At 35.9% G+C, this 16526-nt stretch overlaps 1 protein-coding gene across 1 annotated transcript in view; it reads right to left on the reverse strand.

Moving 5' to 3' along the window:
- Nucleotides 1-3420: 3420 nt before the first annotated feature.
- The window catches only part of LOC124632031, a 60628-nt gene continuing 47522 nt past the window's right edge, over nt 3421-16526 (reverse strand). Inside the window, exon 6 of the mRNA XM_047166684.1 lies at nt 3421-6631. Coding sequence (XP_047022640.1) covers nt 6549-6631 — 83 coding nt within the window. The 3' untranslated portion in view covers nt 3421-6548. The remainder of the gene's footprint in view (nt 6632-16526) is intronic.

Consider the following 16526-nt stretch of genomic DNA (forward strand, 5'->3'; position numbering starts at 1 on the left):
TATTCATTTTAATTTTCTCATTACACATTAACTTCCAGATTAGGAGAGTACAAAATATTAAGAAATGTTATTTCCGTGAGTGCAGAGTACGCTACAAGAGGATTAAAATATATCTAAAAGATGAACTGCATAGCTCCGTTTTCAAAGCGTGGAAATAATAATGCTCTCTTGAGATCGCAGTTGAGAGAGGTCAATGTACACGCGTGGGTGTTGGTTGAGTAACCCGATATGATGAAAACATTAAGCTTTTCATAACACATATTATCATATTCAAAACTTACTGTATAATTTTTCCGCACTTCTTGGATTAGACTGGATTAACCTCAGAAACACACTAAAAATGTGTGTATTGATGCTCGAGGCTTATTTCAATATCCGTAAAGGGTTTGTGGTAATTGGGCTCCTTTCTAATCGGCCGCTTATTGTAGTCGCCCATCACCGGCACAAATACACCCACTTTGCCTATAAACATAATAAGTAATAATGCTTCTCAGAAAATCGATGTAAAGGAAGATTCGACCAGAAGAATCTTCTAAGTTATGCGACAGTATTGAAGTACTTTAGAAGCAAATCAAATAATTTTGAACATCGAGTCGAGAACACATTCAGATTTATGATTCTACGAGAGAGCACTTATATTTAGATATCCATTAATGTAATTGAGTACTTCGTGACGTAGGTAGTTATTTACTGGTTGAATATCAAAGCTTGCAGCACTGCGTCGCGTGTTACCGAGCTCTAATAACATTCATATATTTACATGTATAATATACTGTCATATTTTAATGTGAAATGTAAAATATCTTCTTGGCATCTGAAGTATTCTGATTACTATTCCATATTCTAGCGTCTTAGCATAACGATATTTTTTATTGCCCTTACTCACATAGGTATATTTTGCAAGTAGGAATCCATCTAAAATGCATGATCTAGAAATTCATTAAAAGAATAAAGAGCCGCTTTAAGCCGCAAAAATCTATTCAGTGACATAGCGCCAACACTTCCGTCACTTCTATTTCAGGTAGAACTGCTAAGTAGGCGAGTACTACTTCGTAAGTGTCGACGAGGTGTGAGGGCTCTATATGGACTTAAAGTTTTCCAACTTAAGAACATATTCTCAGTAGGGGTGGCTATAACTTTGGAATTTTCAACAACTTTCTTAGACAATGGGTAAGTTCGGCAAATCTTCGCTTAAAGAACCGACAAACCGACTTTCGATAATATTCTAAGAGCAAATGTGATTTGTTCTACAAACAAAATCAATGAAATCGAAAATTCTGACAGAAGAGAAACGCGGAGTGATGTAATTATGGTAACTGTCGGAGCGTGGCACTGTGGAAATATAAAGTCCACTCCTGTTTTAACAAAAAGTATTTTCACGATTTCATCAATGTTGAATGACACCGAATGTTAAAGCCTGTTTACTCTTTGAGTTCAGTCCGAAATGTGAATCCAACCGAATAAAATTTCGTGTATTTGAAATCAGTCCGAAAGTCACATGCACATGTCATATCTATTTAGAAGAGAAGTACCTATATTATTGGAAGAGAGCTTTACCAAGCTATGCTTTTAGCTAGAGTATGTAAAGTAAAGCTAGATGCGATATATGCACATAAAATAAATTCTAATTACCCATAAAGGCGGGAGTCATTAAGTTGAAAGCTTATGTATACCTACATTACTGTAATAGAAAAACTTTACAGCGAATGTGTAATTTTCTTTTACGAAGCTAAATGTAAACACAGAAGTACGGACGTTACTCTAGGCTCCGCAGTAGAATAGTTCTAAAAACAATGAGCTGTAACTGACGTTTATTTCACGTTTAATCCACTTTGTGCTTTATGAAATTTTAGTTTTGACACTGTCGGACTTTGTTTAACATGTGTTTCGCATTATAGTTTTGAAGGCCTCCAAACATTTTGTACTGCTCAATTTGATAATTGTAATAAATGGAAATTTTTAATTCGCGAAATTAAATTTCTGCTATTTTAATCAGATGTAGGTACCTAATCAAAATTAGTGATGACCTCCAGTAGTTTGTAATTCGATAAATGCATTTATCTATTTTAATACATTTTCAGGCTTTACGTTCAGTGGGCGCAATATGCCTGTAAAATGTAGTTAAAAAACAGACTTGAAAACCGTTTTCGTGCCGTATTTATTTATTTTACGTAGTGTAACCAGTAAGTACTTTAACAGCACTTTTCCACCTCGCTTTTCTTTTCTAAAATATAGAAGTACTTATTAGCTTATAATTAGTGGGAAGTACAATTCTTCCTTTATTTATCTTAACGGGCTTAATTTACTTCGCGTTATTTGCATGGAGACCAAAGGAACAAAGGAAGTTTTTGTTATATGAAGCAACACACAGACAGATGTATGTACAAACAAACTGTTCTATATATTCATATCATCGTGCTGGTTTATTTGCGGTATAATCATAACCCCAGCGTGTTACATGAATTATTTCGCGCAGTATTATGTCTTTATTACTTTATGCAATAAACGTTCCTTTTGACTTCCTCGTCGTAAAGAGCGGACCTTAAATCCTTGCAATATAATCTCTGGTATCAAGAAGAAATATAGGGTTACTCTAAACTTACTTTGTTTTCATTTACATTCGCTTATCTGCACCTATTCTCACTTGCATATTATTCCTGGAGGCGTAAGATTAATGTCATAACAGCACATAAATTATTCACAATTTGCCAGCAGGGGCGGTGAGGTAGACCGATAACCGGCTGTTACATTGAGTATCAAGTAAGTAGTTGGGACCAACTGTGAACTGAACGTTTAAGTTTACACCGCACTTACCAACATCCAATTTGTTACAAAGATTGTTTTAAATTCAACAATATTGCGTCACAATTTATAATTTAAATATTTTTATCGTCATTAACGACGTACAAATTCAACAAGCGCTGTGACTGCCGACAAAGATAAAAGCTTGTTAACTTCATTTACTTACCAACTTTCTACAATTTTTGTTTCAGTGACAGTTATGAGCGGTGTTTAAAACTGTCTTTCATTAAACTGAGCTGTCGACAAAGTTATTATATAAAATATCATTTAAATATGAGGTGTGAAGGTATTAACAGACGAATTACGCTGTCAAACTTGCGTGCGAAAAGTTTAATTTTAAGCCGAGTGTAGCAAGTTTGTAGTACAAATTGTTTGGGCCTGCATGGTGGCTCCGGCGGCTCATGAGCGGCCGCATAGTTCAGAGGGCGCCCCGGGAGGAATGCCACTCTCTCTCTGCCCCACCTTTTCAAACCCTACCTTTTCTCTACACAACTTGTAGGTATACATCCACGCTTTTGTGCACACACCAACTTAACATATTAACCCTTCGACGCCTCACAGAAGACCCCAACGCTCCATAAATATAATATGTACTGACCGAGCAAATAATACAACCGCTTATTTTATAAAGATATTTTATTAAACATTTTGTTCTGTAAAATAGATTAATTAAAACTGACATTTACAACAAACAACTATAAAATTCTTTGTATCTCCCTCTAACACTAATTACGTTAATAGGTCCTGTTTAATATTTGGAATTGATCTCTAGTATAGCCAAATTAATGCATTGACAGTTCTCGCTCAGTGGCGATATCTTAGAGATAATCAAACGATAACATTTGAACACGTAGCATATCGTATCACACGAGGATGGGAGGGGATGCGAATCGCAATTAAACTAATATTACACATTTAATTGTCGATACACATATTCGTAACTAGTAGTTGCACAGCGTTAGCCTTGCTCCGACACGGGACAGATTTGCAGACTGTCGCAATCTAGGGATTCTCTTTGTTAGCGTGCCGTTTGCATGCTTACACACGTACCGCTAACAAATACACAGCCATGATGATTTAATTCGTAAAAATATATTTACGATGCAAACAGAGCGATTAACGACAGACTGAAAATTAGCACTATGTAGAGGACACACACGCCTAGCTCACATTAAACATTATTACATATTCGTAACAGGGAACAGCAATGTTCACCCAATGTTTTCTTTCTACCAACATCGCGGCTTTCTGTATAAAATCCACATTTAAATACGAGCTATCTTCATAACACAAATAATTGGTATGTAAAGTTCGTACGATTTAGATACGCAAAGTGGAAGTTTAATTAATTATTACTGAATAATAAATTAGATTCGACCCAAGTCGACTAGTTTAAGATTAAAATCATGTTCAATATCGTTCGGTTGTTACATAAATCCGGATTATATTCGCTAGCGATCCCCGGCTTCACGTAAAGGATGTTAAATAGAATAACCAAACTCCGCAACCTGTCCTACAAAGTTGATCTATGTTTTTTAAACGGGGAATTTTCAAACTGCAGAGAATATTGACACACGATGTTTTAGTGAAAATGGGTGGTTTCATTTAATGTTATTGCGGCCAGGATACGAAATTGAAGGGAGAATTTGCGCCTTTCAGAATTAATTAATTCTGGGTAAGAATTAAGACATGTCTTACGCATTTATTGTGTAGGCGCAGAAAATCTACTGGACGGATCTCAGTAGGACATTTACATTGATCCTTAGGGCTGTATAATCAATATAAATGAGGGAAAGTCCTCGTAAATATACATAATAAATAATATACGACGCAGGGATCGATAGCCGTGACTGAAATATTGAAGGATATTGTTAATTACGACATATCATATGATACATAACTAATATGGTATTGACATAATCCCCTTTGAATCTGATTAATAAGCAATGGAGACACATATTTGTGAACGCAATAACGATTAGCCTGTATGATCTGAAGGTATATGAATACATAATTTAAACCACTTTGTCGATAGAAAGAAACCACTGAGTAGGCTGTAGCGCGCACTACACTTCAGTCTGAAAAACTTGGATCTTGACTGACTAGAAATCACGCCTTTATAAAATAATGTAAATAGTGTTAAAACGTTTATTATTTAATGAAATAAATTGTAAAACAGATAGCAACAAATATTTACAATCTGCATTATTACAAGAAAAATGGAATCTCTTCGCGTAAATTAATTAAATAACATGAACGTCGTACGTCATTACAGCCATGCGTTATGTAATAAAGGCGATGGTGTAACATTATATGTTTCGCTCACACACACATACACGTGTTACAAGTGCCGTTAATCGTCGTGATACAGGCTGAAGCGTGAAGTGCGCGCTCTGCGCTCAGGAACGCTAACATATTTCATATAATACATATTCTACCTAACCGCTCGCGTCACTGCATTCAAGTCAATACTTAAATACGACAGATCCATCGTAGCGAACGACACTGATTTTTGCACCTCTATTTTACTTACAAGAATTTTCTTGTCGTAAGAATAATACTACAACAACTACTATACAAAAAGCTCTTATTTTTAACAGATTTTTTTTTCAATATTTTAAGCGCAGTTTCGAAAGCTCTTGATTAGAGTTGAACAATTGGGAGTTCAATATTAACAGTAAGTAGTAACTCAAAATTATTGTGCTCAAGCTCAGTTAAGACTCACTTAGTGAAATATAAACTTGTATGGTATACAGTAAGAATATTAGATACATTAGTGTGTTGTACTGTGATTAAGAAAATAATACTATATTGTGCTCCTTGATTAAAATTATAGGCTTTAATTTTTAGTTGTACATACGTCATTAAAGTTTACTATTAAATTCATCGTCTTGTTTGATAGCTAGAGGAGTTATCTATACATGCGGGCTTTATATTACTTCATTGTGCATTATAATGGCACTATTTCCACACCAGCAAATATTAACATTAATTTTAACTTTATATCAAAATAAAGAAAGAAATCTAACTTGTTCTTATTGTAGTGGTGATTGTTCCCGTTTGAAGTTGGTACTTTTATATTATGTGTCGCATTACAGTTATGCTATCATACTTCCAAACATCCAACATTCTAACCGCAACCTCTTGCACAGTTCTCTGACAGACACATATCGTTAATGAGCTTCTTAGCTTTATAATTTAATCATTCATATTTAATTTCTGTGCGAAATACAGGTGATGTTAAATTTGCAAATTATATTTCTTCCTTTAGTTCCACATAACGTAGGCTTAACATATAAGACAATTGCATATTTAATAACTATCGTGGATTATTGACTTGCTGTCTTTTACATCCTATCCGATACGTTTCAACAATAACATTTTCATTCTTTACTATTTGTTCACAATTTCACATTGGCTACCTACACGTCCATTTCGTCACTCTCAAATTCTCAATTCGCGAACGAGTAACTTATCTATGTCTATTCTTATTCTCTCAGTTCACATACCTAGGCGTCACAGCTGTGGGTACGTGTATGTCACGGCGGCGGTCGCGGCAGCTGGCCGTGGCGGATGGGCTCACGTGGGGCCCGCCGGAGCTGCGCTCACCGCGAGGCGGAGCGGCGCCAGCGGCTCGGGCGGCTCGGCCGTGCTGGACGGCTCGGGGTCCGGCTCGGCGGGCTCCTCGGGCGGCGCGGCGGCGGGCCGCACGTTGTCGAGGCGCGGCCGCGGCGAGTAGCGCGGCGTCAGCGCAACGCCGACGACTGGGTGCGATTTAAGACTCCCGCCTGGAGGACGTCGTGCATCATGCGCTCGTTCTCCTGGCGAACTGTGAACAAGCACGCGCACGGCTTAACCATGGTCACGATGTTTGCGTGTCGGGGACGGAATTTGCAGGGGTCACATCCCTACACAGTCGATACCATCCGCTAACAGCTACGGTACAGGGATTGTACTCGGCTAACATTGGGAGCATTTCACTTTTCAGTGTGAAGCCTGACCTACTAGGCAAGTCACACAGGAATTACTCGATCTAATAAGGAAAGTACACTTACAGTGGAATTGTGATTTCAATTTACTAGTTGTTTGAGGTTCATTGCTCTAGGGGTGATATGTTTACAACAATGGCGTTTCTTGTTACTGGTTAGAACGCAATATTAGATTTGTTAGTTACATTGGATTGCGTAGAAATTTATTGGTACAGTTAGGTTAGAACAATCAAATCAATTAGAACAAATATCATGGGTTAGCAGTAAAAAACAAAATTATCCCAGTACATATACTAAAGGTTCTTCAAATAATTATATCGTTTCTGAGCCAATTGACAAACTTATTTTTGGAAAAAGTTCCTATTCCTTCTACGACGTATTCATGTCAAACGAAATTTCTGAATTCCGCTGCTGCATGTTCCGGCAATAGTTTGGCAGATATGTTTCATCGGTATGTTCCTTATATCATGAGAGGTAAGTACTAGCTGCTTGCATAACAAAATCTTATTGACGTATCAAAAGTCACCAGCGAAGAATATTGAGTTGATAGAGAAGGAACCTTCCTATTTTGTTTAAATTATTGTTTTCAACGTGTTTTTTTCAATTGTAACCCATGAAGAAGCTAAACAAACATATTTAAATTTACAAAATTAAAATAAATAAACGCAATCACACACATCATGAAGTTCCGCGAACAACTTCCAGCTTAAATAACTTTAATCCCAAATTCGTATCACGTTGTTTAACACGCGTTAACAGTTCACTCAATGATTCTATTCGAAAGTTGTTTCAAGTTAGGGAACTAGTTAAATCGTCCTAAACAAATAGGGAACGAGTGTCGTCGCCTTAATGCGAGTCCGGTAGCTAATTTTGACGAGGGATAACACTGCTAAAACCCCCACGTCAAAAACGCTTAAAAGTATTAGACATTCATATTTAATAAACTTTATTAGGTTTTTATTTTCAGACAAAGGAATATCCCACTCAACAGCAATAAGCCTTCAGAGATAACTCGCGATTCATTAAATGAGTTTGTTAAAAAGTCTCCCGTGTCAAAACGTTTAATTAGTCGAGTTTATTCCAATTAAAATGTATTTTTGTATAGATTATTAGTTATATGTAGGCCGTTGTTCGTCCTGTTATGAAATACAAAAGTTTTACTCATGCAAATGACAAATCTTACATTTAAGAAAGTTTCTCCAGTTTGCGTAATACTTCTTCGCAACGAACGCTTTTTTGTTTAGATTGTTTTCTCAGATTCAAATTGAATTTATACATTTGCTTACATTATCAGGATCTATACTTTAATATCATGTAAATATGAGTTACCTACAGAGCAAGTTCATCAATACTTACCTCGTTTAAAATGCAAATTACGACGTAAACGGCAATAATAAAAATAAAACCGTTCTTCTCTTCACGAGGCAAGTTAAAAATTTCACAATCGAAAAAGTTCAGAAGCGGACTATATAGTTCTTTTGAAAAATACAGTTTCAGAGTAATTTCCTACAATTCTGAATACTGGGAACTATTTAAATATTTAATCTCTCTCCATTTATTCTGACTGTAAATTTATACTTGAATGTTTTATGGAATTTGGTGTTTTTTGTAGCTGATAAATATTTTAAATACTACGGGAAATATTCGGAACATTTTAGCGAGTGTAGATTTTATCCAGTGCAACGCTTACATCATATGTATTGACTATATACTCGAGGTGGAGGTAAAAACAAACTCAGACAACACCAAGTCTGACAAAGAGTTCACGGCAAATAAAGTGCACACAAACAAAGAAATAAATTTCGTCCAACATTTGAGGTTATTATTTTTGCTATCGGAGAACTGAATTGTTCTCAAACAATCATTTGTTATCTTTGTTTATGGAGAACTGTACAGTTACTCTTTTTTATTACATCAGCGGTTTAATCCATTTGCCGAACTGCCAAACACGACTGGTTTTTCCGGTACCTAAAATTCGCTCCTACACCAGCTATTTCCATTCATGTTACGTTATATTTTTCCCCTCATACCGTGACAGCTGACAATATTATCAATGACAAAGTACTTTTATCTCGAGAGTAAGATGCCTTAGCAATGATCGTCTAGCAAGCTTTTACAGTAACAACAGGAAAATTAAAAACGTCTCCAAGAACTAGGGAAAGTGTTTGAAAACTGGAACTATACCTAACAGGTATAAAATACGGCAGAACAAGGTAATTAATGATGATAATGAATCGAAAAAATTATGCCAATGTTTCTTTTTAATTAGAGAGTAGGTCTATGAACGAAAGGTAATTTGATGCTTAACAGGAATTGAAATTCCATAGAAAATGAGATTCTCAAATTGCATAGTGTCATCAAATAAATGAAACATTACGTCGCTGTTAGATAAGATCAATTAGACGCCCCTAACATTTAAATTACCAGTACTTAACAATATTACAATAACTGATCCCTTCAAATTATTAACCTGTTGGGGTTGACCCACATTGCAAATATACGTACAATGAAGCTAACCAGCCCCGCTCAAGATACAGTAAGTACCCTATTTATATTATTAGGCATGTAAACAATTTGGAATATTTCCGTCTGAACGCACTGGCGAATATCCAACCTTCTATTATTATGTCGGTATATTCTGTCTTTCATGACGTAGATTGATACTTGTTCTAATGGATCAACGAGGCCTAATTACTTAATGTCCCCTTGTGATCTTACAAACGTGAATGACGGTCGTGTGTCTTTTTCGTCCGTGATTAAGCACTGGCTTTAGGGATTATAGTGAAGAGACTACCTATATTGCTACCTTTTCTGATTGTTTATTCAATTGTTACTGGTAACTTCTGGAATGTCTGGACCTTTTGGAATTCTCAACTATTATGTTTGATTGTCATTTATATTATAAATAGAATATAAAACTTATCAACTTTGCTGAATCTGTCAAAACAAACCATTTTAAAACTCCTTAGTGCGACATTATACTGTTTTCCTCCACTTTGGAGCACTCAGCCCTCTTACCTCATGATCTATTTGCCATTAATTTAAATATAGTATTTGCGTAAAGCCTTTACTGCTCCAAACTTCCTCAGAATGTTTTCGTTGGCCGTTTGAAGCTGGCAATAAATTTGAATTGTGTGTAAAACATTATTAGTCCACGCCCCTTTAAAACTTCGCTACTGATCTATTACTTCGCTGTATCAACAAACTGAACTAAAAATGTTTATAGCTGGCTAGTCAAAATGAAATAACAAAAAATACTTAAGAGTATTGTAAGTCCGCACATATTATGTACTAGCTGTTGCCCGCAACTTCGTCTGCGTGGGCAATATAGAATAGTCAAAATACTACTTATCCCGTAGGTGCATTCTTTCACGTGACAGTATAATTAGGATTAGCACTTAGCAGTCGCATAGATTCATTGATCAAGGTTGTGACCATTTATCTAAACAAAAGAAGTAAAGTTTATGACGTTGTGAATATCTCTGGATCTAGTCAGCCAATTTGGAAAATTATTACGTATGGTGCGTAAGTAATTTTCACAGGAAACAGCTATAATCTATGTCTATATGCTTTGAGTCTGACAAAGCTGTCATTTGTACATTTTTTGCAGCTGCTGCGACTAATCAGAAGCCAGAAAGTCTGTCAGTCTTACCATGGATATCGTCTTGTGTAGTTGACTGGATTGAAGATAGGTAGATAGGTAGTCGCTCCAAGCAAAATATTGGTACTCAAACAGATTCGGTGACTGGAAGCCAACACCAACATAGTTGGGGAATAGCTGGATGGATGATAAAATGAGTCATCATCATCAGCAGGCGCATAGGGTAGGCTCGCGGCGAGCACGCGGCGCTCGAGTTGCGTTCTTACCCCTTCGCCCGCTATCCCCGCCGCCCGCTAAACGCCTTAGCAGTTAAACGTCAAGGAGAGCGGCGCGTGCAAGCCGCGAGCGCGCTGCAAATGCCGCAGGGCAGCAAAACGCGACGCTCACGCAACGCGCTCGCGACGCACGCGCGGCGCTCGCGCTACTCACACGCCCGAGGATCGCGCACGCCTAATGTGGTGGCCTAAGCCGGGACTCCACCGAAATGTTTGCATTAGTTCACGAATAGGCAAAATGTACGTATCTGTGCGAGTCCACTTCATGTGTTCGTACTTGAAACCTGCAGTTTTGCCAAGATTTTCAAAATGTACGCTCGCAATTTGCCATTTCTTGGTGGAGCCAGCAAATCAAAAGAAACGTTGTATACTGTGCGTCACTACCGCACACCGGGAAAATTTCGCTATTGCGGAGGACGTTTATATACCATATTTTGTGTCACACGTAAACAGGACGACAGTAAGTATCCACCGAAACACTTTCAAAGATCTGATGAACAAACAAATCAGACCTGACTTGGTCACCTGGGGCCAATCAGAGCTCTATGAAGCGATCATACGCTTTGGCTCCTACTGTTATTGTGGTTTCTGAAAATTAAATCACCTCATTCAACGATGAATGTAATTCTGATGGTACTATTTAGAACACTTGCTTAGCTCAGAAGCTGACGTTAGCAGGTCAAATCTTTTGACTTCTCGAATAGGATACCATTGGTTTTTGTGCAATGCACACCTGCAATGCATTCTGGATTAGGATCGGATATAGGTGGATAGGATTTGCAACAGAGAACAATTCTGTCTTTGTGATTAAATGATATCAAACGTAGTTTTATATAAAAGGTGTTTTTTAGGGTTTTTAGACTTGGCTCGGGTCTTACTGAGACTGTTCGTAATCGTGAACAGTGTATTTGCGATCAGAAGTTGAAAGTAAGCATGTCTCTGGTATGCGGCGCGTAATTTGTACGTTTTCAGACGCATAAAGCATTTTACGTGGGTATGGTATTAAATAGAGAGAGCTCCCATTTCTTATCTGCACTTTGTATCTGGGCTTGTTTTTAAAGCTACAGAATCCTACATTACCTTCCTCACGCTTAGCAGCGCTTGCGAGAGATAGATCCTCATTTCTTCTAGGATTAAGTTTACATATTTTGCATCAGAAAAAATAATTAAGGTCTACTTAATACTCTCCTCACTACTTACTACTCACTCAAAGTAATTTGTTTTAAGGCCACCACATTAGTGGAAGATAAGCTAAACTATGTTTATGAAAAAATCCTGATATGAACTCCATCTGTAACTTTAAATGATAATTAATTGTTCCACTAAAGTAATCATTTTTGACATAATGTTCAAAAAATAATTTAGATGGCACCGTTTTAAATTTGGCTGAGAACTATTAATTTTCTTTTCATCAAGGTAATAATTATTAGTTGGATTTTGATGTGGCACGGCAAACTGACAAACACTATTGAAATGTCTATCGAAAAATTACACTACGTGTTAAAATATGGTGAATTACGGAAAATACACAACTCCATCTGTTGAAATAATAATCCTCTATAAAGAATGTATGGTAATATTGTCATTTACCACCTCGCTCCTTTGACAAATTGGATGTATTTTATTTACCACAGATGGAGCTACTTTAACCTTGGCTAAACAAAATTTTCATTTTTTTTTTCTTCCGAAGTTACTTATAAAGGTGTGATTTTCTGTGTAAAGATTGATAATAATAGGCCGATCAACTAATATAAGTACAACATTCAAATGTACAGTTTTGACAAATAGATTGCGTGTCGTAATATTTTACATCTTGAATTCACAAAATTAATCATATCTTTCGATAGAGTGAATCGATTTCGATGAAACAAAAACTAAGTAATACCCCAAGTTACGTAGAATTTTTGTATATAAGCATTGTCTGCATTTAATTCGTAGATTTTACGTGAATCCCGAACAAACAAACAGATAAACAGACAAACAGACAAAAATAACAAAAATGATGGAAATGGGTTCTGTTAGTTATCCTTTAACATGCTGGCTATTTTTTTTGTCAATTTCTTCAATGTACAAAAATTACTTTTCTACAGATTTATTATATGTATAGATGTTACTGGTGACGTCCGCGGGCTACCTTAGCTGTTTTGACTAATTTCACTGAACGTCAAAACATGTACCAGAAATAAGAAAAACCTTATCTATAAAACTCGAAAGTAGTTCAGAACCGTAAGCTTCCGCTGGGAAAAGCAACCACGTGCCGCTTTATCCACGCGTGGGCAGACAAATCAAGATATCCACAAGATTAATAAACCAACACGAAAATCGGATTGTACTAAAAGTAAGTGTATCGTAGTAAATAGATTCGTGTATTAAGGCCAGTTTGTAAGGCTTAGTTTCCACCTGACTGCACTGGCGGTTCTCCAAACTCTTTCAGCCAGTATCGGTACCTATGCGTCGGACATTATTACCTACCTACGTCTCGAGCGCCGGGACAGATTTATGAACACGGATTGAAAATGTATTACCTATCGCATCTACGTGGGAATTATGGATAGCTTATACACTACACTGCTTATTTGCAGATACAAGTATTCAAATGGAACTGGTTTTATTCCAGTCGCGTGTTTATTAGTTTCTTGCTGTTTTTTGCCCTTTTACTGAAGTTCTGTGTTGTTTCCTGTACTATTTTGTAAAACAGAAATGTTATCAAACTTAATATTATAGATACGGAAGATTATTACCCAAATTGTAGTCATAAATATTACCCCTTTAAAATATAATTTTGTGACAAGCGCTATTTATATTCGTTTACAATGAGTTTAATGCTGTATAACTCCCTCTCTACAACGCTTTATGAAAATACTCGGTAGCAAATAGTTTTATAACAATAATATGAAAACATTCAGAGTTAATTGCATGTAGCTTCATATCTAGCGTGAGTTAAACAAGCACTCGACCTACATGATAAATAAAAATGAAATGGACGCCTTAAACCTCGATATTTTCCCTCTAAATCTCTCTACATCCTTTTGATACAAATCAAGTCGTTACGGACCGATAAAATCGAAACATATAGGTATCGAAGTTAACCCTTGAACCTTTAAAATCGACCCGCTGACGACACCGAAACCCCATAAGAATAAATGACCTCCAATTGGTTAAAAGAGGAGGTGATAGCCATCCAATAAATGTTTACGATCTTTAACATTTTCCCGCGCCTATTCCATGTTCACCGCGATCCCTAAAATAAGTGCTCGGGAATACGGAAATGACGTGATTTGGTGCATAAGTAATTTTAATATTAAAGAGATTTATTTCTTACTAATTATTTGTTTTGGTTTGGAGTACAAGTGTGATTTTATGTTTCCACATTTTTTGTACATCTATTTATGCACTCGTGTCTTTCAATGCTAAATTCGTATCATGATGAGTAGTGAGAGGTTAAGATTATGACGGGTTCATAATTGATTGTTTAATGTTTGTAGGTACGTCATAGTCTTAAGTAAGGGGATGACAAACGACTACATGCTCTAAATAATCTGCCATGACTGAGGGTAAACTTTGTAACTTAATGAACTCTAACGGCCTCAGCAATTAGATCATCTGAGACATAAACTTAAATTGTAATTAAAATTAATTCCGGTTAATTGAAAACCTATGAAGAACCGTTTTCAAAGCAACTGCTTGATAAAGGTTAAAAGCAGCCTCAAGCAATATTTTATTTTTGTAAATTTTAGACAACCTATCAAAAGAAAAACTGGCCTGCTTTTCTTAAATCCTGCAAGAGTACACTACCTTATTTCGAAGTTGAAAATTAGCTGAGAGTGGAAAGTGAACACAATCACAGAAAACGTGATTGTCCTGGCGGCTTGCCAGCCTCCGGCAGAGACCATCGGGTTATGCAAAGACCTGACAATTCAATTAAAACTGTAACTAAACTCAAAAATTGCCACTACACTTTAACATTTCCACTACAGGTCGCTTTTAATACGCGGTTTTGTAGGATTTCGTTTAAATATAAGTAAGTATCTCAATGAAATTGACTTTATCTAATTTGCATTTTTATTTTGTTCGGCCGTCCCGTGTTGATAGTAGATTTAAATAAACGTATTGTAAAGTGAGGTCAAGGTTCTATCGACATTGTCTGCAGTATAAAAGAGAGGGGAGTAACCAAAAAATGTGACAGCAGCTTTAAATAAAACATACCGCATCTCGAAATAGGTAATATAAAGAAAACTGAAAAAAAAATGTTTGACAAAATTTGCTTTTGTTTAATAAATACAACTTTTAAAACTTAACCTTTTTGACAGTCGGGTAATAAAAGGAAAGAAAGGAGTGAAATGTCGATAGCAGTTTCGCAGCTGCCTCAGCCGATTCTAAAGATGAATCGATCTCCTTTGATCCAAAATAATGAAAGAAGAAATTACGCGAGATAATTTGAACAAAATAAAATCTTAGCTAAACTTGTCTTACAAATTAAATACTAAGTATATTCCTTATTACTAAACATTAATATATCTCTATCTAGCAATATTAATGCTTCAAAAAGTTTATCCTGATATATTTAATGAATGTCAAGTGTGATACGACACGAATATGAACAAGATTTAATATTATTAATTACTTCGTGTAGTCAAGGAGAATTTTGAAGCTTAAGGGCGTGGATACACTTTGTTAAGTTTATTACTAATTCGTATCAAATACATAGAAAGTCATATTAATGTTACATAAACAAACGTTACGCGTTTCTCTGAAGGACTAGGATTAGCCTGAAATCTACTAAAAGCTCACAAATTCAGACTCGCGGATATCTTTCAGAATTTATACCTATCATTTTATACTATGTTAATATTGAGAAAAAAAATATGGCCACGGCATAAACTTAAATTAATATTTAAAAATGTATATCAATGTACACTTTACATATTCATTTATATAACTTACATTTTCATTTACTACAGAGCGAAAAACAAATCCATAAACTATATTTCCAAGTGCAATAGAAATCACCGAGTACACAAAACGATGATAGAAACTGCATTGCAATGCAAGTTTCGATATATCTCGCCCGCAGCAAAGTACGTCTAACTGTTGATAGTGTAATTATATCGCGGAACTATTATTATCTGCAACCCACATTATCGGTAACGATGTCCATCGATCAATTGAAACAGATAAATCAGAGTGTTTTCTATCTGCAATCTGTAAATTAGTGCCTACACGTAGTTCCTATGTTACGAATAGGTGTGGGTAAATGAGGCGTTACTAAAGATTTCCTACATTTTGTAGTAGGAAAACGTTCCTTATTTTCAAATCCAATTGTGTACTCAGCTGAATCCGGTCAGACTGGAAGCCGACCCCAACATGGTTGGGAAAAAGGCTCGGAGGATGATGATGAGGATGATGATTGTGTGTAATTTTGCCATTCTTATAAAAGTTGATGTTTTTTTTACCTAATGATTTGATCCTACAAAGTATAAAGCAAGCATAATTTCTCATATTTTTTTATTTTAAACTAAAATGTAAATAGCTTTGTATGTATATATTTATTATTGCTCGAATATATTTAAATCAATTACGCTTTTCTTTCTTGTTTGTTTTATTTTTTTGCTATAAATACTAGGTAGGTACCTTGTTCTATTTATGTGAATAGAGTCAGCAAAGATCTAAACGCCATAAAAGAGGTCCCAAAAAGTGGCACGAAAATCATGTTTTGTTTATTCAGGGGTGTTTTAAGCGAAATATTATAAGGCTTAACTTGTTGTTGTACAGACCAATTTGTGGCCTCAGTATTAATCAGTTGTTATAGTAGGATCGTGGTGAGTTGTGTGTTAGCGAGATTACAGAATAATCCGGTAT

The sequence above is a fragment of the Helicoverpa zea genome, chromosome 7, assembly GCF_022581195.2.
Source record: "Helicoverpa zea isolate HzStark_Cry1AcR chromosome 7, ilHelZeax1.1, whole genome shotgun sequence".
Lineage (NCBI taxonomy): Eukaryota > Metazoa > Arthropoda > Insecta > Lepidoptera > Noctuidae > Helicoverpa > Helicoverpa zea.